Source organism: Rhamphochromis longiceps, linkage group LG23 (assembly GCF_057381845.1).
Source record: "Rhamphochromis longiceps isolate RC_006_pf linkage group LG23, R_longiceps_female_GT1.1, whole genome shotgun sequence".
In the NCBI taxonomy this organism is placed as follows: domain Eukaryota; kingdom Metazoa; phylum Chordata; class Actinopteri; order Cichliformes; family Cichlidae; genus Rhamphochromis; species Rhamphochromis longiceps.
The window spans coordinates 9,697,878-9,723,169 of NC_140578.1; the positions used below are offsets into that span (position 1 = coordinate 9,697,878).

Below are 25,292 nucleotides of genomic sequence, written 5' to 3' on the forward strand. Positions count from 1 at the left end.
AACTTAAGAATTAAAAGAGGGCCACGTTTTGGCTTTGATATTTGACTTTGGGAACGGCTGATCTCTAATGGTGGTCAGTTTCAGCTAATAGCAAATGTTTTGTAAATCGCTACAGAAGTAATTTTTCTCATAAATCATATGTTTGTACTATACTAATAACCCTAAGACTTGAGAGTGCAGAAAGGTGATGCATCCATATGCTTAAATCTGGTCCTGTTTGTCTCATTGGTGTGTTTACACCTGCTTTAAAGTTTATGTAAATAGGCAGGCATGATGGGGGGTGGGGTATAGATCACAAGACTGTAAACATGCAGACTGCAGTTCCTATCCTGTTCAGTTTTGCTTTCACTTGTTTTTTTGGTTAGGTTTAGTAAAAGGTTGTGGTTTGGGTAGTATTCTGAGAGGCCCATCCTGCTGCAGTATTTGCATCATGGCAGACACTATGTATCTCTGAGACTGTAGCTGTTTGCAAATTATAAGAAGAATAAAATTCTGAATACAAAACTATGAGAATTCTGCAACAGAAGAATAGATTTCATAATAACTTAAACCTACTTATTTGGGGATAAACTTCAAAACAGAAGTGTTTTTTTAATCAAATTTGATTAGCGATTGTTTACATGTATTTATGTTATGGTATCGCATTTCATATGATATCAATCGCCATGTATGGGCGTGTCCTGACAGCACTCCTGCTGTAGGTACCACAATTTTCACAGTGCTTAAGTACAGAGAAAGCAAAGCTCCAGTGCAGAGAGCTGTTTTTTCCACTCTGACATTTTTTTCCTGTTTTTACGGAAATGTAACTAGCAAATTTCATCATTATTAGTTAGAAAACATGTAATCACCATTTCATTGTTTAATGGTAAAGTTACTCTAAATTAATAGATAATTAAACTGTAATCTACAGTTCTTTAATGATAGTAGATACACATCATGACTTTCTTCCCACCCAGAAAACAAAACACCTGAATTCATCAAAACTAACAACAAAACACAAAGTCCAACATCTTAAAACCCGTTTATTTGCTCATTAGATGTTCTGTTGAAAAGTTTCCTCTTTGGAGTGTGGCACAAAAAATTACAGGATTTTTTTCTAAATATGCAAAAAAAAATCAATAAAAATAAATTACTTTTACTAAAAAAAAAAATCATTCAGTGATGGAAAAAGAAATTTGGTTCTTTTCAGTTTCACACTATCTTATTTTGAAGGAAGATTTAATATGGAGTCAAGGAATCCCTGAAAACGTAACTAAAATAACTTACGACAAGACTATTTTAAGTGTAACCTTCATAAGTAAGACTATTGATAAAGGAGTTTATAATCTAATAAAATGTTATTAGAGACACTGAAACTGCCTTAAAATCTTAAAAGCAAGCACAGAATTTTATTCTGCAAACCAGAAATCACTTGGATGCTGAGATGCCTCAGGTCAAGGTCAAAGTGTAAAGGATATGAACCCGTATAATAGATCTATAGTTACATTAGGATCGTTTTTTCCCCTTCCTATACAACTTGAAGTTGCCTCACCCGTTTCTTTATCATAGATATTCAGCCTATACCCGCATCTGTCCAGTCATCTCACTGTTTGTCTGTGGTCATAAAGATTTGATCAAATTGGATGCGACAAAACTTTCATGAAAATTAAGAGAAACCTGAGCTCAGTGATCACCTACACCAAGAATCTTCCAAATCACTTTAAGCATATTTGCACTGCACAAGACATAATGTGGATTGCACAACACTGGTCACTATATTCTTCATTTCCAGTTAATACTTGTACAGCTGCTGTTATTGTGTATATATATATTTATTTATTTATTTATATTTCTTCATACATTCTTATATAGTTCTATACTGTGTATTGTGTATTTTGTTGTACAGTTAATTTATTTTCAACTTTAATTTAATTTATATATTTTATCTTATTCTTTCCCAGTTAAATTTACCCTTCATTCTAATTTGTGTTGTACAGTTATTTCATTTTTAACCTTAATTTATATTTTATTCCTTCCTTATTTAAATTTACCCTTTTTAATTTTTCATATTTATTTCCTATCTTATTCATAGCCTTTTCCTTTTTTTTCCCTTTAGGTCACGAGCAGTTGTCTAAGCATTTCACTGCATATCGTACTGTGTATGACTGTGTACGTGACAAATAAAATTTGAATTTGATTTGAATCTAAGTGTAATAAGATCATGAAGGGGTAAATTTGTGTCCAAGAGGAGATTTAGAAAAACTCACCAGTTAATAATCTACTCTTCATGCAGGATAAATGCAGTTTCCAGTAATTCCCGTGAGCTCAGGCCTCAGACTTCTCTAAACAACGAGAGTGGGGAAAAACCTGCCTGCAGCTAAGTATGATGTCAGTGACAGAGGGATAGTGATAATATGGTCACAGCAGCCCAGAAGCACCTCCTACCTGTTGATCAAAACTTCTATTTGTGAGAGACAGCCAATCAAAACAAATTTCTCTTATAGGGAGAGAAGCAAGCTATATTTTTTCAGTAGTGAATAGTGCAAAGCTACTTTAGTAGAGTTCAAAGTAGCAAAAATGCAGAGATGGAAAGGAGCAGATTAGGTCCACTTCAGAATGGCTCATTCTCTTTTAGTCAGAGTCACTCAGAGCCTAAAATAGTTCCACGTTAGTTGATTTTTGTTAAAAACGAGCTTGTAGATGTCTCATATCTGCAACTGGATGTGAATTCAAACTACACAGTTTAAATTCACATTTCTGTTTGCACAGGTTTCAGAGACATGCATGTTAGGTTAATTTGTGTTTCTACAGTAGCTTGCAAAAGTATTCGGCCCCCTTGAATTTTCCCACATTTTGTCACATCACAGCCACAAACATGAATCAATTTTAATGGAATTCCACATGAAAGACCAACACAAAGTGGTGTACACGTGAGAAGTGGAACGAAAATCATACATGATTCCAAACATTTTTCACAAATAAATAACTGCAAAGTGGGGTGTGCGTAATTATTCAGCCTCCTGAGTCAATACTTTGTAGAACCACCTTTTGCTGCAATTACAGCTGCCAGTCTTTTAGGGCATGTCTCTACCAGCTTTGCACATCTAGAGACTGAAATCTTTGCCCATTCTTCTTTGCAAAACAGCTCCAGCTCAGATTAGATGGACAGCGTTTGTGAACAGCAGTTTTCAGATTTTGCCACATATTCTCGATTGGATTTAGATCTGGACTTTGACTGGGCCAGTCTAACACATGGATATGTTTTGTTTTAAACCATTCCATTGTTGCCCTGGCTTTATGTTTAGGGTCGTTGTCCTGCTGGAAGGTGAACCTCCGCCCCAGTCTCAAGTCTTTTGCAGAATCCAAGAGGTTTTCCTCCAAGATTGCCCTGTATTTGGCTCCATCCATCTTCCCATCAACTCTGACCAGCTTCCCTGTCCCTGCTGAAGAGAAGCACCCCCAGAGCATGATGCTGCCACCACCATATTTGACAGTGGGGATGGTGTGTTCAGAGTGATGTGCAGTGTTAGTTTCCCGCCACACATAGCGTTCTGCATTTTGGTCTCATCTGACCAGAGCACCTTCTTCCACATGTTTGCTGTGTCCCCCACATGTTTGCTGTGTCCCCCACATGTTTGCTGTGTCCCCCACATGGCTTGTGGCAAACTGCAAATGGGACTTCTTATGGTTTTCTGTTAACAATGGCTTTCTTCTTGCCGCTCTTCCATAAAGGCCAACTTTGTGCAGTGCACGACTAATAGTAGTCCTATGGACAGATTCCCCCAGCTGAGCTGTAGATCTCTGCAGCTCATCCAGAGTCACCATGGGCCTCTTGGCTGCATTTCTGATCAGCCTTGTTCGGCCTGTGAGTTTAGGTGGACGGCCTTGTCTTGGTAGGTTTACAGTTGTGCCATACTTCTTCCATTTCTGAATGATCACTTGAACAGTGCTCCGTGGGATGTTCAAGGCTTGGGAAATCTTTTTGTAGCCTAAGCCTGCTTTAAATTTCTCAATAACTTTATCCCTGACCTGTCTGGTGTGTTCTTTGGACTTCATGGTGTTGTTGCTCCCAATGTTCTCTTAGACAACCTCTGAGGCCGTCACAGAGCAGCTGTATTTGTACTGACCTTAGATTACACACAGGTGCACTCTATTTAGTCATTAGCACTCATCAGGTCTCTATGGTCTCTCTCAGTTGCCCATAGACATTGCTATGGGCAACTGACTGCACTCAGACCAAAGGGGGGCTGAATAATTACGCACACCCCACTTTGCAGTTATTTATTTGTAAAGAATGTTTGGAATCATGTAAATTGGCAGTAGGTATGAATGGTTGTCTGTCTCTGTGCGCCGGCCCGATGATGCACTGGTGCCCTGTCGAGGGATGACAGCTGGGACAGGCTATGCCCCGTGAGCCTGAATTGACAAAATTAGGTGTATGAATGATTTTGTGTCATTTATATTTCTTTTAAACCTAGTAATGTATTTATGTAAAACACATCAAACCTCCTCCTTTGTTGTTGTTCGTTTACTCCTTATGCTGCTTAAAGATAATCAATTTTAATAGCTATCAAATGATCTGCACTATGTGTCAAGCATCCAACAGTGAACTCAGAGTTCATTGTGACGAAGCACAATTTAATGACGTAATTTAAAAACACACCAATAAAACAGTGTGTTATCTGAGCTTATGTAGGTACTGTGCAGTGTTGATTCTTGTTTGTTTGGAAAAGCAGGACTCGAGCCAGGCCCTCTGCACAGGAACAGCCTGACTGTACTGACGCAGCAGATCCTGGAGCTCCTGGTTCGAACAAAACAAAGAGATAGTATTTAATTTACATCGTTTACAACCTAAAGAAATTTAATCTGCCTCAAGAAAATGCCTCCTAACTCTTTCCGCCCCACCTCGACAAATAAACATTACTGGAAAAGATTATGTATGTCAAACGTCAGATAAGCATCAGTGAGAGTTACCATGACACTAACCTGTGAGTGGATGTTGTTCTCCACCTCTGCTACTATGTGGGTGACATCCGGACTCATGATCTCCTCCTCATCTCCATCATAAGTGCACTTCAGCTAAGGAGGAGTTATAACATTATTTGAGCATCGTACCACACCTCTGTAGTTCGCAATTGTGGCTTTTAAGCTTTCGGGCTCTTTTCTCAACAAAACCACACAAACTGCCGCAGATGAAAGCACGCAGGAGACAGTAACTGTTAAAACACCAAGCTGTGGCAACCAGTATTAAAGGATATGTGATAAGATAGCGGGCCAGCCTCTTCCTCTCTGATGCAGGCAAGTTGTAGAAAAACACACGGACCCCGTTCATGAAACTAGGGAGGTCTGCAGGGCTCTGGAGTGTAGCCGAGGGCCCGGAGGTTGCAGAGTCGGTGTCATCAGAATTTTGCAACTGTAGCCCCGGGGAGGATGCTGAAGTGGATGTCTGGGGTATAGCTGTGTTCTTGACATTTCTGCTATGATAGTATCTGAAAGTTTGGTTAAGAGAAGATTACAGACATCACAACTACTACTACTGAGTCCATGCTCTGAAAGCACTAAAAGATACATGAATGTGGGGATGCCTCTGGAAGCAAGGTGCTTCCTGATGAGCCTCTCTGTGCCGTACCAGTTGAAACCTTTGGTAGCGTGACCGATACGTGGAAGATGAACACTTGCTTTGTGTGGGAAAAAGACAACAAGGGTTAGTGGCTGTTAGCAGTAGCCTCCTGCAGTCTTTACCATTGAAAGTATTTTAGTGCAGAGGGTTACAACAATAAGAAAACACTGTGGTGAATGAGAATTAAGTCAAGCCAATTTATTTGTAGCCCAGTATCACGTGTAAAGGTTCAAAGGACATGAGGAGAAATAATAATCAAGTCACAAAGAATTTAAGAGGCATAAAAAAAGAAGAGTATTTGCAATAAAGACCTATTGAGCCAAAGAGAGAAGAGAGGGAGAAAGAAAACAAACCTGGTTTGATAATGTGCACAGCTGTGCCTCGATTACTAAATGTAAGATTTAAGAAGCGTCTTTACGAGTTTCTTAAAGGTATCGGTTGATTTTGGGGCACAAACAGCAAAAGCAGCGAGTGCAAAGTCTTTTAATCAGTTCATCTAGCGTGCAACATAACTAGAGGAAATATAAATTCCCGCTTCATTGGTTGTTCTTCTGCAGTTGTGTTTGTAAGAATTTGTGCGTGCACACATCAGATGGCACACAGCACGTCCTGTAAATCCTGCCAATCAGGTCTTACAGTAATAACGCATCATTTTCAAGGTGTGTTATTACTGTAAGGTGTTTGGTTATTATTCGAACCTTTACAAGGGTTTATGTGAGCACTGCTGACTTGACTTTTTTCACAATTTCACCAGTCTCAGGCTACATGAAAACAAAAAAAAGACATTTCACACTTTTTTGTATTAAAATAGCATGAAATGCTTTACTGCACCCTTGGTTCTTTTGGCCGCTTTGTAAATCTTCTTCAGGCCTTCATCCAGAGCACTCAGAAAGATCCCAGACAAGTTGTTGGCTTTGTCTCGCTGCTGTGCCACTATTAGGGCTAACTGGGTGACAGGAAGGAGATGGAAGCTGATCAACACATTATCTGATCACTGTTGCATGGCACTGAGTGCTGTTCCTCACAGCTTTGCAAGCCTGTCACCACACATTAACCCAAAGCAGGTATATCACACAACTGATCACTACTACTGCAAAGAAACAAAAAATATTGTGAAACAAGCATGTTTTTTAAGACATTCAGGGTGTTTTATGCAGCAGAGTTCTTCAACCAGAACCTACTTGATCTTGGCTGTTCAATCTGGACTGTTTGTCATTAATTGGGAACAGAAGCACACTTCCAAGATCCAAATCTGAAACAAATCATATTTAATTTTGTGACTCATTCTTTAGTCAGACCACCAAAGAAGAAATAAAATGCTTTTTTACTGTCAATCTTACCTTTCATCTTTCCAGCTAACTCATACTGCTTTCGCGGCTCGTCTGATCTCACCTCCAGTGCTGTAAACAGACCTCCTCTTCCCCACCGACCTGAGTCATCTACACAGGAATCACTACTTTGGTAAATAACACATGCCGTGGTTTGGTTTTCAAACTTATTGTGCCCAAGGGGCACCAAACACGAATTAAAAGCCACACCTGCATCATATCGTGGCAAAGTTACCATCTGACATGTTGCCAGTCGTTTTGGTTTGAACTGATAAATTAAGGTATTAATTAAGACTTTGCACGACATCAAAGTTTTCACACCAGGTTCTTTTACGCAATCCAACATTCAGTCCTGCTGCAACTGGTACAGATCTAGTTCTCTTTTGTGTAAGATAAATCTTTCTCTCTACAGAGGCCTGTTTGGCACCATGTTGGCATTAATCAGCTTCTCTAAGGTAGAAACCGTTGGTTAGGGTCTGCTCAACAGACTTTTTTTTTCTTTCCTATTTCCATTAGTGAGTCGTTCAGTAGTTCTTATTTGCTTTGCACAAGAAAATGATCAATTTTGTACTTTTTTGTTAACTTTTGCACTATAAGTCAGGGCTTTTAGTGTATCACACTGTAATAACAGGTAATTATCTAGTAGCCTCCTAAAACTGAGAGACTTAATGCTAAGGATGTGGTTACTGTGACTGACAGCTGTCCTGACAGTCTTATTCAGGTTCAACCTCTCCACTGTTGGTGTTTTTTGGAGGATTTTTAATCCAATGCACATCATATGTTTTACTCACCAGACCATATGAGGAGCTGAAGTTTGTGCTTTAATTCTGGTGAAAATAATTCTTGGTCTTAGCTTATTACTTAGCACCTGTACCTGTACCGAAAGGTGACATCATGTAATGTCCATATCCATCTATAGTTCCTACAAAGCGCACACTGAATTAAAAAAATTCTAATGTGTCAGTTTACGAAGTAACAAGAAAAATGGGGCACGTACCAACGCAGTGGACGATGATGGCGTCTCCCCGGGCGGTGTGAGGATGAGTAACATCCCCCAGAACATAGTGGATATCCGTGCTGTCAGAGTCTGTGGAGCACATGCTGCTGCCATCCTCCTCTTCTTCCTCCTCTTCCTCACTGTCCACAGACGGCAGGCACCGAGATCTGTACCCGCAGGACTCCCACCAGGCCATTCTGCACAACGAACCCACAAGTCAAATAAAGGGAAAAACTGTTTGTGCAAAAGAAGTCTCAGAATTGTTTTAAAAAAGCAAATAAACTAATAAATCTTTACTTTTTCTTGTATTTCTGCTCTTCCTGCTTCTTCTTCATCTCCTCCTGCATTTTGGCTCTCTTGGCTGCAGCCTCCTCCCTCCTCTGCCGCCTCAGCTCCAGCTCAGCCTCCGTGACAGGCTTCCTCTTCCTCGTTGGAATCCCAAGGGCTACCGACAGTGAAACCTGAGAACCCATCGAGAAAAATCACACTCATATAACGCTTGCAACACTGGGATTATCAGCGTAAGAAAACATGTGAGGCTGCTTTGTATCCATCCTTTAAGTAACACTGAAAGCCTGGGTTTTTGTGGTTGCTGGGATTTCCTGTAATATTCATTCAAATCAACCCACAGATAAAATTAAAGTCAATTAAATGTTGCTCAGTCCAGAGTATACATTTGATCCATTTTCCATTTTTTTATTTGTGCAGTTTAATTTCAGTTGAGATTTTATGAGTTTCAGTAATCGCTTTGGTATTTGGAGAATTTTGAGGTGGATAATATTTGTCAGGCGCAAAATGTAAGAAAGTAGAATTTATAATATAAACAAAGCTTTCTAACTGTTGACTGTCAGTCCTGCGGTGATCCCATTCTCAATAAACACATCTACCAATGTGACAGTGTTTGAATATTTAGCAAAGTTAACAAAAACTAGCTTAGTTAGTTTTCGTTAACTATAATGCTCTCGTTAGCGATGTTAAAGCTACAGCTCCTCCAGAGTTAACAACCCGGTCCCATAGGAGCTACAACACTGAGTGTGGTAGGGAAAAAACCCAAGGCAACAAGAATCTTGTGATTAAAATAGGTTTTAACTGGTATTCACTTTTGATAACATTAAAAAAAGGCTGACAGCTGAAGGAAAAATTGTGACACGTAATGGTGAAATATGACCGAGGACCAAAAACAGCCTGCGGAACGTTTCAATCACCTGCAACATCCTGAAAGGAAGAGATAACAATCCATCCAACAATAATAAAAGAGGCAGCATTATTATGAGAAATCGACAACAAGTCTGAACTACTTCTTCACCTGAATTCAAAGCAATGACCTTCATAGATGTGCCTGTGAAGTTTTTAGTCAGCTACTTTAAAAAATATACTTTCTATTGTTGTCTCTGATTACATTAATCAGGAACATCCGGAACAAATGGTTTCGCAGACCGCAGATGTGTACTACAAAGCAGGATTTGAACGTATCCAGGTAACTTGGCGGTTAAGTTCTTGTGTACATTTCCATGATAACATATGCTGCAGACCTAAACTGCTCTGCAGCGGTTTATGACTGGAGATCAAAAGGTACAAAATTATCGCCTACTGACCAATCAGTTCTCTAGGAAACAGCTTGGCTGTTCCTGGAAGGTCTTTTGGACCACTGTGCACAGGCAGTAGTAGTTCTAATGGCACCGAAAGTCTGCCTTTTCCTGATTAGCAACACAAGTTGACTTCACATGGATTCAACCATTCCTTTGATTTTGGTCCTTATTGACATGACGGCATCACACAGTTGCGGGTTTGCCGGTTGCACATCCATGCTATGATTCTCCTGTTTCACTACATCCCAAAGGCGGTCTGCAGAAGATGAGTACATTGTGGTCATGAAGGGATGGACCTTGTCAGTGACAACACTCAGGTAGGCCATGCTGTTTAAATGATGTTCAGCTGGTACTTAGGGGCCCAAAGCACGCCATTACACCACCAGCCTGCACCTCTATCGTTACGCCCACATGTTGTGGTAGCGACGAGGACACGAGCAAAAAGCAAAACTAGAAAAAAGTCTGTCAGGACCGAACTGATTGATGTCCCCAACATCTTACAGACTGTGTTACACTGTGATCATCACAGTGTTCCCTTCATTTTTCATGGGGGTGGATGTGTCCTCCGTCCAAGTGTTCCTCGTCTGCTAATTAACTTTAAACTGCAGAGCCACGATGAGTGTCTAACATGGCTAATTTCTTTTAAGTTTTCAGCATTCTGTCTATACATAACTAACCTCATGTGGGATGCATGTCCTTACAAAGATAATTCTGTTTTAATTTAAAGTCGGGGCGTCTTACTCCAGTTTTGTGTCGCAGAGCTCGTCCCTCTCCTGCTGCTCTCTGAAACCCGGTCAGCTGCTCCTCCAACAAACGATCAAAGCTCTTCTGGTCCTCAGAGCTGGGGTCCTTACTGTAGTCTTTCCCCTCAAAGAAGTACAGGTGGTCTAAAGGAGCAGAGGGGACAGAGGTTTGAGATAATCATCACAAAGAGAGAAAAGACTATGTCGGCTGTGATGAAGCACAGAGGAGGTCAAAATCTGCATGTAAACTAACAGGCTCCTGGCTTCTTTAAAGGCTTTTAATGGAGGTGTCAAACTTAAGGGACACGAGAGAAATGAGAATCACATCGGGGGCAAGACATATTTAGTTTGTCCTGCTTTCATTTTGTCAAAAGCCCATTTTTCTCTACTTAAACTTATCTCGTTGCCCGTGAGGAAAATTTTATGGAATCATCTAATTTATTGGGATGAAATTTGCTGCACATTACACCCGAAACACTTTCTCAGAAAAATCATCTTCTTAATGGCCTCCCTGACTTTCATTTCCTGTGCTGCGGTGAGACTTCCTTTTACAGAGTCGTCACTTTGAGATGGGTTCAAACTTATTTTGCTCTAGATTTGTGTCTTTTTGACGGAGCACCTTCCCGCCCCTCTTTGCTGTCCATGACTCAGTATCTCTGCTGGTGTTTGAATTCAAAATGATGATACAAATTATATCATTTAAAAACAGCCGTCATTTTATGACACATCAGTAAACAGGCCTTTCTTCATGGTAAAAAAAAAAGAAAAAAAAAAGTACCCACTCATTGCCAGTTATGCCATGCTGTGTTAGTTAGCTGTTAGGCTTCAGCTGTATGAGGGGGGGATGACTGGTTTTAATATATAATATAAAAATAATCTAGTTCTTGGAAGGTCTTCAGGTTGAGTTGTAACGCCTTGATTCTTTACCTTTTCAGACATTCTGCCGTAGATTTGCTGCTGTGTTTGAGATCATTGTCCTTCTGCATGACCCAGCTTCGGTCAGGCAGCCAGCCTCATATTTGACTCTAGAATACTTTGTTATACAGAGGAGTTCATGGACGAGTCACTGACTGCAAAGTTCCCTGATGCTGTGGCTGCAAAACGAGCCCGGATCATCATGCCTCCGCCACGATTGACAGCATGCAATAGGTATTTGTGACAAACATGGCGCCGTGCATTATGCCAAACACCTCCAATTGGGTGTCTTCAGTCAAAAGATGTTGTTGCCCAAGTCTTGTGGTTTGGGCTGATGCAGGTTTGCAAACCTAAGCTGTGATGCCGTAGAGAGAAGATGTTTTCTCCTGGTAATCCTTCCAGGATTCTTCCATGTTTTTCTAACTGTACTGTCATGAACTTTAACATTTAACATGCTAACTGAGGCCTGTAGAGTCTCAGATGCCACTCCAAGGTTTTTTTGCAGTTTCTTTGAGCCTTGCACTGTCTGACTTCAAGGTGAATTTACTGGGACATCCACTCCTGGAAAGGCTGTGGCATTGTGTTAACACACACCTCAATATACCACAACAGAAAACTGGTAAAATCTCTGCTTTTATACTACATTCGATAAGCAGCACCTGGCTGCAATGTACCCTTTTAATCCCTATGGAAGAAGTAAGGTTGTTTTTACCTTTTTTATTTTTATAGGACTGTATTTGAACACTTATCTGTCTTACTCTCAATGTGATTCTCATTTTCTCTTGCAGCCCTATGTGAAACTAAATTTGTCACTCCTGACCTAAAGTGATTTGCAGATTTCCTCTGTTTTCTTTGCAACCTCTAGTGATGAGCCCAAGAGAAGCAATCTTGGGTGTTTTCTCCTCTGTGGTTTGCAGTTCAAGAACCAAAAGTAAGACGGAGTCGCTTACATGCAGGAACAACATGTTCGCTATACCACACCAGTTACATTATATTAGTAGTTTTTGAAATTCGCACACTAAGAATAGCCCATAGTGATTTGAGATTTCAACATGTACACTATAATGAAACATACTCTGCCCGTCAGCTTCAGATCCTTTCCCTTCATCATCCTCTTCATTTTCTTCATGCTGGGAGTAGTCCTCATCATCCACCCAATGACCATTATGTGACAGGCCAAGGATCTTCTCCAGTTTCACATCTTGTATGGAGCTCTCATCAGATGACAAAAGCTTATCCATGCCAAACTTCAAGATCTCGCTTAGCTGTGCCGAAGAGGAAATGTGAGCAGAGGAGGTGAAAACTGGAGAGGTTTTCATACAAAGCGGACACACAGTAAACTGAGCACTGAAGGATTCAGAGATTATCAGGGATTATCCTGCAGTGATAGAATTTATTTTCAGTGATTTAAAGCTCACAAACCTGCAGCCCTCCTGCAGCTGACTGAGCTTGATCCAGTAAAGAGAAGCGGCCTTCTTCAATAACAGTGTTGGTGAGCTGCAACTTGGACACAGCGCGAGAGTACATGATCTCCTCCACAGTGTCTCGTGCCAGGAGGCGGATCACTTTCACAGGCCTGTAGGAAATCATTCAAATATTGAACCCCAACATCACATTGAACTTCCATTAAGTTGAGAATTGTTAAATTCATAGAGTAAAGCTCAAGCTACCCATAATCAATCAGTCAATTAATCTTTACTTTTATAGCTCATTTCCTGTAGATTACTGCAAAGTGCTTCACAGACGACTGACATGCAGATATTAATACAATAGAAAATGTAATAAAAATAGACTAAAAGTTAGGTGAATCAAACTGAAAGGATAAACGTATATAAATTCAACTGCAGCAGTCTGAGACTGTAAATGTAGGTACATATACAGTGGTTGGAGATCTATTAACCAATCATGTCTGAGATTTGATTACATACAGTCTATGTGGCGCAAACGAGAGTCTACATTTGCTGAAATTCACGATAAGTATGGGTTATTATCTAGCCTTGTTCTGAAACAAATTTACAGTCATTACGGACGTAAACAGATCTCTTGGACCTGATATCTACTGGCTAAGTCAGAGCCGAGTATGGCAGCCAAGTCAGCAGTCTAGCTGACTGATGCCAGACTGACAGTGTCATGCCAAGGCAGTGTTGGTATACAGCAAACACCCCCACAATGTTAAGGAGAACAACCGACTAATACTACCTTAAAACATGAAAGTCTGTTAGTCCAGAACACTTCAAAAACCTTTCAAGTTCAGTCACAAAAGCCATCAAAGGGGACATGAAACGCAACACATATAAAGGCTAATTTACATTTTATTTTAAAAAGTGACAGATTTTTTATTGTTGTTTTGTCCATGGCACGCATCGGCCTACTTTTCCTACAGACATACTGTTAGGATATCCAATCGTGCTTCAGTAAGAAACACAGTTATGTTTGTGGTGTGCATGTAGTGCTGTTATGTTGTAAACTGGATGTGCTCGTGGGAAAAGAAAGATTTTTTTACTGCATAAAATAGTTTTGATCGCATCAGCTGACTGCGCCCCTTACTTGGCCAGACGAGGAAAAATGTGAGTTTCTAACACCAGCTTGTCGGTCCGGTGAATCACCTCACACCTGGATCAAACAGGCTCTCCTCCACCTCCACGCAGTCCTCATTTATAAAGTGCGTAACAAACCCGAATATTACGGTTAACAGCTCGATTTTCCCCCTTGAGTGCAGCTAGCCAAACAGCGGGGAGCCAGATACTGCTAACGAGACGGAGAGTGAAAGTAAACAACGTAACATAAAACTCATTGTAGCAACACAAAAATGACCCCTTTAGACTGATTTTTAGTTGTTTTTATTTTTAGTCTCCTTGCTCTTCTTGGAGTTATCGGTTCTGTCACTAGTTAGCTAACAGAAACTAATGTAAGTTTATTAGCTGCAACCAACCAACCGGTTAACGTCATTTACTGACAGAAGATGGTGTTAAAGATGTTTAACTTTAGGTATTTATTTCTTAAATCCAGTTTCACAGACAGTGTTACATCTATGTCAGTTGAGAGTAGGTCTCAGTGTTATAAATAACCTTTATATGTGTAGTGTTTCATGTCCCCTTTAATGAAGACCACCACAAGAGAAAAAGACATGAAGACCAAGTAGATCATTTAATCGAAACTTAGGCTACGTTCATACTGCAGGTCTTAATGCTCAAATCCAATTTTTGGATCAAATCCGATTTTTTTGTCTGCTTGTTCACACTACAAATAAAACGCATGCGCAAAAGAAGACGTCACACACAACGCGCTCTGTTTAGACCCAGACCAAACAGTGTTATTTGACTGATGGCTGTTAATATAAAGACTTGTTTCGGACTTTACATTTCCCAATTTTGCTTTAAGTTATCAAGTTATTTAGATATGGCCTAATAATGATCCTTATTGCGGTTTTAGAGAGGAGCGGTACTTCAAAGGATAGTTGCAGATTTCTGTCAGAATCTGCAGATTATACAGTACAAATAAAATGTTCACGTTTCTCCAACGTTGTCTTCCAAACAGTTTCACTGGATGGCCAGCAAGCGTTCGCGATGTCTTCTTGGGCGCTGATATTTGGCGTCTGTCTTGTGTCAGTGACGTAGAAGACTGATTTAATGCGACGTGACCGTTCAAACAGCAGTCGCTTTCTAAAACATCAGATATGTATCGGATTCAGTACCACATACGAAAGTGACCCAGATCGGATTTGAAAATATCAGATTTGTGCTGTTCACACTGTCACACCATGATCGGATATGGGTCGCAAAGGGTCAAAAAAGTCGGATTTGATGCGCATTCGCCTGAAGTTCATGGTGAAACCACTCTTAAGGTCAGCTGTTGGAGGTGTAGTGTGATGTGTTGCGACTTGCAGATATGTGCAAAATATTATAATATGTAAAATATTCGAATAACTAACAACAGATCATATCTTTCTCTCCGAACTCATCTCGTTCTTTGCCAGTATGCCCCTCTCCCATCAGCCGTATTTGTACCTCACCTCTGAATGCTCTACCTGTTGATCCCCACCCTGCACCTGATTTTTTGCAACGTATCCTACAAATATTTTAAAAGCTATATATTTCTTTAAAAGAAATATAGTTTCTGTCTAACCAGAGGACAAAGGGTTATATAAATATTGAAACAACATAACACATAATCTTTAATAAGAAGCTAAATGGAGACAGCGACAACCACTAAGTTTTAAGGTGGAATATTTTCTCGCTTGTTGTGAACAGATCAGTATATCAACGTGACACCTCTAACAATTCATTCGATTTTAAGCTGGTCTCTGCATAATACACGAACTGCACTGCCTGAACTGGTCCGGTTATTTCAACAACAGTTACTGCATGAAAGAAAAACAAAAGGGGAGCTCTGCACTCATACTACAGTCATGATACTACAGCAACATTAAAAAAAGGCTGACAGCTGAAGGAAAAATTGTGACATGTAATGGTGAAATATGACCGAGGACCAAAGACAGCCTGCGGAACGTTTCAATCACCTGCAACATCCTGAAAGGAAGAGATAACAATCCATCCAACAATAATAAAAGAGGCAGCATTATTATGAGAAATCGACAACAAGTCTTAACTACTTCTTCACCTGAATTCAAAGCAATGACCTTCATAGATGTGCCTGTGAAGTTTTTAGTCAGCTACTTTAAAAATATACTTTCTATTGTTGTCTCTGATTACATTAATCAGGAACATCCGGAACAAATGGTTTCGCAGACCGCAGATGTGTACTACAAAGCAGGATTTGAACGTATCCAGGTAACTTGGCGGTTAAGTTCTTGTGTACATTGCCATGATAACATATGCTGCAGACCTAAACTGCTCTGCAGCGGTTTATGACTGGAGATCAAAAGGTACAAAATTATCGCCTACTGACCAATCAGTTCTCTAGGAAACAGCTTGGCTGTTCCTGGAAGGTCTTTTGGACCACTGTGCACAGGCAGTAGTAGTTCTAATGGCACCGAAAGTCTGCCTTTTCCTGATTAGCAACACAAGTTGACTTCACATGGATTCAACCATTCCTTTGATTTTGGTCCTTATTGACATGACGGCATCACACAGTTGCGGGTTTGCCGGTTGCACATCCATGCTATGATTCTCCTGTTTCACTACATCCCAAAGGCGGTCTGCAGAAGATGAGTACATTGTGGTCATGAAGGGATGGACCTTGTCAGTGACAACACTCAGGTAGGCCATGCTGTTTAAATGATGTGATCGGATATGGGTCGCAAAGGGTCAAAAAAGTCGGATTTGATGCGCATTCGCCTGAAGTTCATGGTGAAACCACTCTTAAGGTCAGCTGTTGGAGGTGTAGTGTGATGTGTTGCGACTTGCAGATATGTGCAAAATATTATAATATGTAAAATATTCGAATAACTAACAACAGATCATATCTTTCTCTCCGAACTCATCTCGTTCTTTGCCAGTATGCCCCTCTCCATCAGCCGTATTTGTACCTCACCTCTGAATGCTCTACCTGTTGATCCCCACCCTGCACCTGATTTTTTGCAACGTATCCTACAAATATTTTAAAAGCTATATATTTCTTTAAAAGAAATATAGTTTCTGTCTAACCAGAGGACAAAGGGTTATATAAATATTGAAACAACATAACACATAATCTTTAATAAGAAGCTAAATGGAGACAGCGACAACCACTAAGTTTTAAGGTGGAATATTTTCTCGCTTGTTGTGAACAGATCAGTATATCAACGTGACACCTCTAACAATTCATTCGATTTTAAGCTGGTCTCTGCATAATACACGAACTGCACTGCCTGAACTGGTCCGGTTATTTCAACAACAGTTACTGCATGAAAGAAAAACAAAAGGGGAGCTCTGCACTCATACTACAGTCATGATACTACAGCAACATTAAAAAAAGGCTGACAGCTGAAGGAAAAATTGTGACATGTAATGGTGAAATATGACCGAGGACCAAAGACAGCCTGCGGAACGTTTCAATCACCTGCAACATCCTGAAAGGAAGAGATAACAATCCATCCAACAATAATAAAAGAGGCAGCATTATTATGAGAAATCGACAACAAGTCTTAACTACTTCTTCACCTGAATTCAAAGCAATGACCTTCATAGATGTGCCTGTGAAGTTTTTAGTCAGCTACTTTAAAAATATACTTTCTATTGTTGTCTCTGATTACATTAATCAGGAACATCCGGAACAAATGGTTTCGCAGACCGCAGATGTGTACTACAAAGCAGGATTTGAACGTATCCAGGTAACTTGGCGGTTAAGTTCTTGTGTACATTGCCATGATAACATATGCTGCAGACCTAAACTGCTCTGCAGCGGTTTATGACTGGAGATCAAAAGGTACAAAATTATCGCCTACTGACCAATCAGTTCTCTAGGAAACAGCTTGGCTGTTCCTGGAAGGTCTTTTGGACCACTGTGCACAGGCAGTAGTAGTTCTAATGGCACCGAAAGTCTGCCTTTTCCTGATTAGCAACACAAGTTGACTTCACATGGATTCAACCATTCCTTTGATTTTGGTCCTTATTGACATGACGGCATCACACAGTTGCGGGTTTGCCGGTTGCACATCCATGCTATGATTCTCCTGTTTCACTACATCCCAAAGGCGGTCTGCAGAAGATGAGTACATTGTGGTCATGAAGGGATGGACCTTGTCAGTGACAACACTCAGGTAGGCCATGCTGTTTAAATGATGTGATCGGATATGGGTCGCAAAGGGTCAAAAAAGTCGGATTTGATGCGCATTCGCCTGAAGTTCATGGTGAAACCACTCTTAAGGTCAGCTGTTGGAGGTGTAGTGTGATGTGTTGCGACTTGCAGATATGTGCAAAATATTATAATATGTAAAATATTCGAATAACTAACAACAGATCATATCTTTCTCTCCGAACTCATCTCGTTCTTTGCCAGTATGCCCCTCTCCATCAGCCGTATTTGTACCTCACCTCTGAATGCTCTACCTGTTGATCCCCACCCTGCACCTGATTTTTTGCAACGTATCCTACAAATATTTTAAAAGCTATATATTTCTTTAAAAGAAATATAGAGTTTCTGTCTAACCAGAGGACAAAGGGTTATATAAATATTGAAACAACATAACACATAATCTTTAATAAGAAGCTAAATGGAGACAGCGACAACCACTAAGTTTTAAGGTGGAATATTTTCTCGCTTGTTGTGAACAGATCAGTATATCAACGTGACACCTCTAACAATTCATTCGATTTTAAGCTGGTCTCTGCATAATACACGAACTGCACTGCCTGAACTGGTCCGGTTATTTCAACAACAGTTACTGCATGAAAGAAAAACAAAAGGGGAGCTCTGCACTCATACTACAGTCATGATACTACAGCAAGACTTAACAAGTTCAATGAAAATTCAATTGTTTTTCTTAATAATGAGCCAAAACACACTTTCAGGCCTGCCACTCACAATCATCCACCCTAAACCCAACGGAAATGGTTTCAGGTGAGCTGGACCACAGAGTAAAAGTAAAGCAGCCAAGGACAGCTCAGGAGGTGCAGGAATTCTTTCAACGAGAACCTCCTGGCAATGCCCTCATGTTGCTGGTTGTGAAATGATGAGTGTGCAACATAATCTTGGCTTGTTTAACTTGTTTTTACGACATAAATCAAAAGATATCGCAGACATTGTTCCCCAGCATGGGAAAAAATAAAAATATGGAAAAACACTACCAAAGTAAGTGTTAACATTTTTGTCTCGCTCTGCTGCATCAATTTTGTTGCTTTCTGTAAGCATCCCTATGAAGCCTTATTGATGTGCAATAGCTAGGTTGCATGCAGGGAGTACTCTTTCACACCTAACTAGAGATAAGCCTAATGAGATAGTTATTTTCTTCAGCAAAACAGGACATCGTGCAGAAGTTTTCACCACTTCTTTGTGCTGTCAATGCTGCACGTCCCTTTGCGAAACGGTGCGACTTTCAGGACACCTAAATGAAATACCGATTGGATCCTGCTTGGAATCATTTCTCGTATGCTTCACCTGTTCTGACCAATCCGGTGGCTGCGTGCGGCAGCCTGCAAGTCATTTTGAGGGTTGAAGTCACTATCCACAAAAATGACAGTGTCAGCAGCTGTCAGGTTCATCCCTACTCCCCCTGCAAAGACAGAGGGAAAGAACAAAAACTGAAAATTGTGGCTCTCGATTTTTGTGCACGCAATAAAGAAACAGTAGGATTGGTGCATTTACTGTAAACAGGTTAAAGAAAATCATAATCTGTGACAGGAAACATGCTGGCCTTATTTACACAGGCGTTTCATTCTGCTGCAGCTCTTATCTCCTGTCATCACTCCCCTTTCCTCTCTCAGCCACTTCTGTGTTAGAAAGTCAGCTCAAGCTGAGCTTGCAGGCTTGTCTGCATATCTGAATCTACAGCAGAGTTCACAGAAGTGTTATCTTAAAAATTGCCACAGTCTTGTTTGTGAAATGCACTCTCAGCACTTTTGGCATCTAAAATGTCTACAGTAGAAGGGGTTACTGCTTCCCCTTTTCATATGCCTAGTTCCCAATCATAACCAGTGGGGTGCGTGATAGCGGATCATATGATGACTTTCTATCCCTATTTAGGTTTGGGTTTTTTTTAGCAGGAACCAGGATCTCTTTCAGGATCGTCTTTGACCGATCTACTATTTAGGTTTTGTCTACCTGTTTCTTGCCCATGCAGGTGAGGCTGAGAGCGCAGAAGTATTTGGTATTGAGTAGCAGGGGAGGGAAGAGGTGGTAGCTTGCTCTGAAGCTGCATTTTGTAAACAAATGCCAGCTTTTTTCCACATCCTCCTGCCTAAAGACCTGCTTCTTAAACATCCCTCTGAAATTTTCTGTGGCTAACCAATAACAGCCACTTCTTGTATGGGCTCTCCATGTGACATTTACCAGTGAGTTATATTAGTTATGTTGCAGTAAAATGAAAAAGCAAAAGATCCAGACATTTGTCTGAAGAATATCTTAAATAGAACCTATTCTGTCCCAGCTCTGCATTTCCATTCTTCTACTAGAACAGCTCTGCACGAGTTCAAAATGCAGCCCCTCAGTTCATCCTCTGACTGAAACAAGTAATTTTAGGTCCTCCACCTTTTTTCTGATTGCCGACAGCAGCTGGGTGGGGCTCCGGTGCCTCTGATGACCATATTAGGAATATCTGCACTCATTGAGTGAAAAAAAGGTTTTTAAAAAAGGAAAAAAAGGAGAACCTGACTGAAACTGAACATTTAGATCAGTCGGAAGTCTGCGCTATTGACTCACAGGAATTACTTGAATAGACTTCATTACTTGAAACGGTTTAACATGAGTTTATATATAAGTATATCAAAGAAAATACTACACCAGGGCTTTATTTACCGGCTTTAGTGCTGAGCAGAAAGACGAAGACATCTTTGCTGCTGAAGTTTTTCACTGCTAGGTTTCGTTCCTCCCCTCGGACTGACCCATCCAGACGTTCGTAGCTGTAACCTGAACAGAAAAGCTGAATTCAGCATTTATTTATAACTAAGAATAAATCAAATGGTTTTCAAGTTTGCCATTATGAAGAATGAGAATAATTACTAATTAATTCATGCCATTAAGAACAATTAATAGTAAGTCAATGAACAATAACCCCTCATGTTCACTCTCACTCACCTCTGTACTCCATGTAGTCCTGGAGAATATCGAGCATCCTCGTCATCTGAGAGAACAGCAGGATCCGATGGCCCCTTCAACCACAGATATGAAAACACAAATATTGTAAGACTCAATTTAAAGACGAATATGTGACTTAGAATATCACAGCATTACAGCAATGCCGCACTAAACCACCAGGTGGAGCCAAATAACACATCAGCAAACCCTTTGTGGAGGAATGTCAGCATGCTGTCCAAAAGACAAAGTTTTCCACTGGCTTCAATGAGATGTTCCCCCATCTCAAATGGCTCTGGCTCAACTCCTATCCAAGAAACAGACACACAAACATAGAATGTAATGGAAGCGGCTTTATCCTGTCCCACTGAAAACACACCTACGCCTCAGGTCTTTCCTGTAGCAGAGAGAACTAAAGCCAGTCTTTTTTACATCATCACTCTGCACCTCTCACCGTCAAACAGATAAGGGTGGTCAACACACTTCCTCAGGTTCATCAAGATGTTCAGCAACCGAGTTTTGCTGCCTTGGTCATTTCCAAAAGCCTCTGAAAGAAGAGTTTTAGAAGCAGATTGAATTTACAAATGACTGATGCCACTAAACAGATACTATTAGAACTATTATTTCCACTTGGCACCTTTAAAAACAGCCTACAAAGTGGAAAAAGCCAAAATCAAACAACAACAAAATCAGTGTAAAGTTATAAGACATGAAACAAGGACATAAGGACATAACAAAATGCCTTTGTTATGAGTTTTTGGTGGTTCTCAAATGTAACTTAACACCCGAGTGTTTCTTAGATGTAGACTAGTTGGTTAGTCTCATTTTTGTTCCTCGTTTAGTTGACTGAGAAATTAGTTGCCAGGAACATCCCTAGTAAAACTAGTAAACTAATAATAAAAGCTATGAAGCAACCATGAGAGCTCAGAATATTCGTGCCTTGATCACCTTCAGGTTTATTCATCGACTTTGGAACAGACAAAAAAATAGCACATTTCTCCTACACAGCTGGAGACCAGACCCAGAAGTTCTTTAAGGTGATGAGTAAAACCTTAAAACCAACTCTAAAATAGAGAGAACTGATAGAGAGAAGTCAGGATTTAGTGTCTGTTATGCCAACTGTAAAAATCAGTGATAAGCTGAGCTGGTGCTTTCTTGCTAATGCTATAAGTAAAGAGGCAGGGTAAGTACTGCAGAGAAAATGCATTTATAAATGACACAGCACACCATAGCGCCCAAGTCTCACCCAGATCCTTCATCAGAACAGCTTTGTAGTATTTCTTCTGCAGAGCGGACATGCCGTGATAAACCACCAGCTCGGTTTTCTTGGGCAGATCGACGGCCACCTGAGACTTGACTCTACGGAGCAGGAAGGGCTCCAGGATGCTTTGGAGCTCAGCAGCTATAAAAGTAATAAGATTCATGGTTAGCGTTTCTACAGTGCATTACTGTACTCCACTTTTTCGTGACCAATATTCACCCATTATATTTCAAAACATTTATTTGGATATGGAGAGACGCATGGACTCAGAAATAACACTGAATGTAAGCTATGCTTTGTTATGCTATAATTATGTATCGTACCCAACGCAGGCTGACTTTGTACATCAGAGTAAGAGTTGACAAAGCTGTCTGTGTCTTCTGGTATAAAGATATTGGGCTGGATGAAGCTCAGCAGGGAGTAGAGCTCCTGCAGGTTGTTCTGAATGGGAGTCCCTGTCAGCAAGACTCTGAATCCCACGAAAAACTACAAGAGAAGAACACAAACAAACTGATTTAAGAGGTCAAGGGAAAGACAATGAAGAAATCTGCCCAAACCAGGTGTTGCTTAGTACCTCTGTCAAAGTTTTGTGCAACAGCGAGTTTTGATTCTTCAACCTGTGAGCTTCATCAACCACAAGCACCTTCCACTTCCACCTGAGGAAGAGATCAGGGAAATATCAGCACATGAAAACTTTGTTCTCAGTGAACAAACCTTTAAAGACCATTATTCTCTTCCTTTTCTTCTGTCACATATAATTTGATACAAAGGTGGATTGCTTATATTAAAAATGGCTCACGTTTAAAAGAATGACCCCTCTCTAATAATCTCTGTAGATTACTACAGACACACAGGCTTCAGACTAATATTAAAGCTTTGTTTGTGACAGTTTTTTCTAGTCTTGGTTTTGTAGTGTGGCTAGAATAACATGATCATCTCAGGCATACAGGTCGCTAACCTAGATAACTACAGTTTAAGCCGATCTTACTGGGTGAAGGCCGGGAAGAGCCGACACAGAGCGACCTAAAAGCAATATCTCTGTTGGTACTGGTCCTTTTTTCTGTCACCTCTTGCTTAAAACTATATAAACTTGTATTAGGACCCCACAGTTAAATTTTCCTCACAGTACATTGCTTCCAGAGTAGTTTATGTAGATCAAGAATAAGTACAAACTCACCGTTTCAAGAATGAAGCATCTTTGAGACACAGCTGGAAATAACAGGTAAAAAAAAAAAAAATATATATATATATATATATATATATATATATATATATATATCAGTTTTAACAAAGGTGAAACCTTATCCTGTTTTGTTTTCACTTAATAGCCTCCGACCTCATATGTAGTGAGAAGAACATGGAAGTCCTGAGAGTTCGCCTCCTGCTGGATCTCTGTCCGCCTTTCTTTGTCTCCTTTGTAAACCAGGACCGTCAGTGAGGGAGCGAAGCTGAAAGCGAGGCACACACAGGTTTACAGACAGCGCTAAAAGCACATTATCAAATGAAATGCAATTACTGATTAATGTAGCTCCACCTTTCCAACTCATTCCTCCAGTTCTCCAGGACAGAGAGTGGGCTCAGCACCAGAAATGGTCCTTTCTTCCTGAGAGCCCCTGACATGTACACCAGCAGAGAGATTGTCTGAAGGGATACATGATGACCAGGACACCGTTAGAACATGTAAATAATAAGCCATATATAAAGCAGCCCCCAAATGGTCAGATTCATGAGTGTGTGACACATAAGGGGAAAACTTCTCATTCAATTGAAGCAAAGTGTGTAATTTGTCTAACAAGCCACTTGGAAACCAAGAATCTCTCTTCAGAGAAACATTGCTTAACTTTGAAGAGCACTGGCTCTGATCCAGTGTATGCTAATGTTATAAAGGTGTAAGCCTATGGAGTAGAAAAACTGCATTAAAATAAATGTAATTATAGTAATTATACAAATGTCACGTTAGGTCCAAGTGACAGAAAAGTGCTATAAAAAATATAACGAAAGGCACAATTGATATGTCACATGGCACTGAGGCTTTTTAGAATCAACTTCTGGGCACCCCCAGTGTAACAGATGCTCCAAGCCTCACCGCCTATATAAAAACTGTCCAGCCATGCCAGGGCTCTGGATTACAGGTAAACAGATGATGTCATACCTGGCAGGTTTTACCCAAGCCCATCTCGTCTCCTAAGATGCATCCCTGCTGGTTCTTCAGGCACTGAGTTAACCAGTGCACCCCGTCCAGCTGGTAGGGTCTCAGCTGTATCCCTGTGAGGAGAAAGATCATCACCGCTGGAGCACGTTTAATATAATCTCTGAAAATTACATGTAGGACGGCGCTGAAAGTGTATTAATCTGCTCTAAGTGCGTTTAGTTTGTATCCACAGAAAACGCCATGTCACTGTGAATGAGTGAAGACAGCCTGAAGTTTGTATGTACTTTGCAGGTCAGTCGTCCAGGTTAAAAATAGCCTTTCTACCTCTCAATCCCCATTTCTTCAGGTCACTTTGAGCAACATCCGCCTTCTTTTTCTCCGCGATGCTGTTTTTTATTCTCACCAAAATGTCCGACATGTTTGCTGACCGGCAGGACTACAATTTATACGAAAGACGACTTTATCGGAGACATGTACAGACATGCGAGTTCCCACTGTTGTTTTCATGCAGTTTATGCTTCCTGACTGGGTCACGTGACGCTACGGAAAGGCGCGCGGTTTTTTAAACTTCGCCAAAAGTTTGTTTTCTTTCTTGAGCAACGCTCATTTCTTTATATTTTGCTAGGAAAACGGGAAATATATGCAAACATAAATGCAACTACAGAATATAAGGGGAAAACAGTTTTTAAATTCTAGAAACGATTAAGAATTTGCACATTTTACAAACTTTGGCTTTTTGTGACAGGTCGCTAGTAACTAAGTGCCTGATAATAAAATTTAATGGTGCTTTCTTTGCTAGAAGTCACACTGGTTAATCTCTGAAGCCCGGGGTCTTTTTTATGCTTGAATTACTCATGACCTCAGAAAACAAAAGACATTCCTCTTTAAATGGACGGGTTCGAGGACTGGACTGAAAATGAGCGAAAAGGAAGCCAATGTCCAACAAAAAGACTTTACAAAAAAGGCTCCCTAGAAACAAAATAATAAGAAAAGGTCTTAAAAGCTCCACAAATAGATGTAAAAATAAGTGCTTCGAGTT

At 40.4% G+C, this 25,292-nt stretch overlaps 1 protein-coding gene across 1 annotated transcript; it reads right to left on the bottom strand.

The window, feature by feature from the left end:
* Positions 1 to 1,004: 1,004 nt before the first annotated feature.
* Positions 1,005 to 24,779, bottom strand: chd1l (chromodomain helicase DNA binding protein 1-like). Its single transcript, XM_085398276.1, has 25 exons — positions 24,578 to 24,779; positions 24,254 to 24,366; positions 23,636 to 23,742; positions 23,438 to 23,549; positions 23,279 to 23,310; positions 22,676 to 22,757; positions 22,425 to 22,587; positions 22,087 to 22,242; positions 21,295 to 21,387; positions 21,051 to 21,147; positions 20,844 to 20,917; positions 20,565 to 20,675; positions 19,209 to 19,323; positions 12,594 to 12,747; positions 12,247 to 12,436; positions 10,255 to 10,400; positions 8,222 to 8,385; positions 7,925 to 8,121; positions 6,940 to 7,038; positions 6,781 to 6,851; positions 6,431 to 6,545; positions 5,549 to 5,657; positions 5,238 to 5,468; positions 4,966 to 5,047; positions 1,005 to 4,780 (listed from the first exon to the last, which is right to left on the bottom strand). The coding sequence occupies exons 1-25, from the start codon at positions 24,669 to 24,671 to the stop codon at positions 4,658 to 4,660; spliced, it is 3,030 nt and encodes a 1,009-aa protein (XP_085254402.1). The 5' UTR covers positions 24,672 to 24,779; the 3' UTR covers positions 1,005 to 4,657.
* Between the last annotated feature and the right edge of the window lie 513 nt (positions 24,780 to 25,292).

Bases quoted from the DNA above. Each gene is read 5' to 3' on its own strand.
- chd1l (XM_085398276.1), bottom strand. From the start codon at position 24,671: ATGTCGGACATTTTGGTGAGAATAAAAAACAGCATCGCGGAGAAAAAG. The intron at 12,748-19,208 runs GTGAAGCATACG...GATTTCCTACAG, and splicing joins CACCGGATTGGTCAGAACAG to GCCTGTGAAAGTGATCCGCC. The intron at 10,401-12,246 runs GTATGTTTCATT...CTGCTCCTTTAG, and splicing joins ATCTGAAGCTGACGGGCAGA to ACCACCTGTACTTCTTTGAG.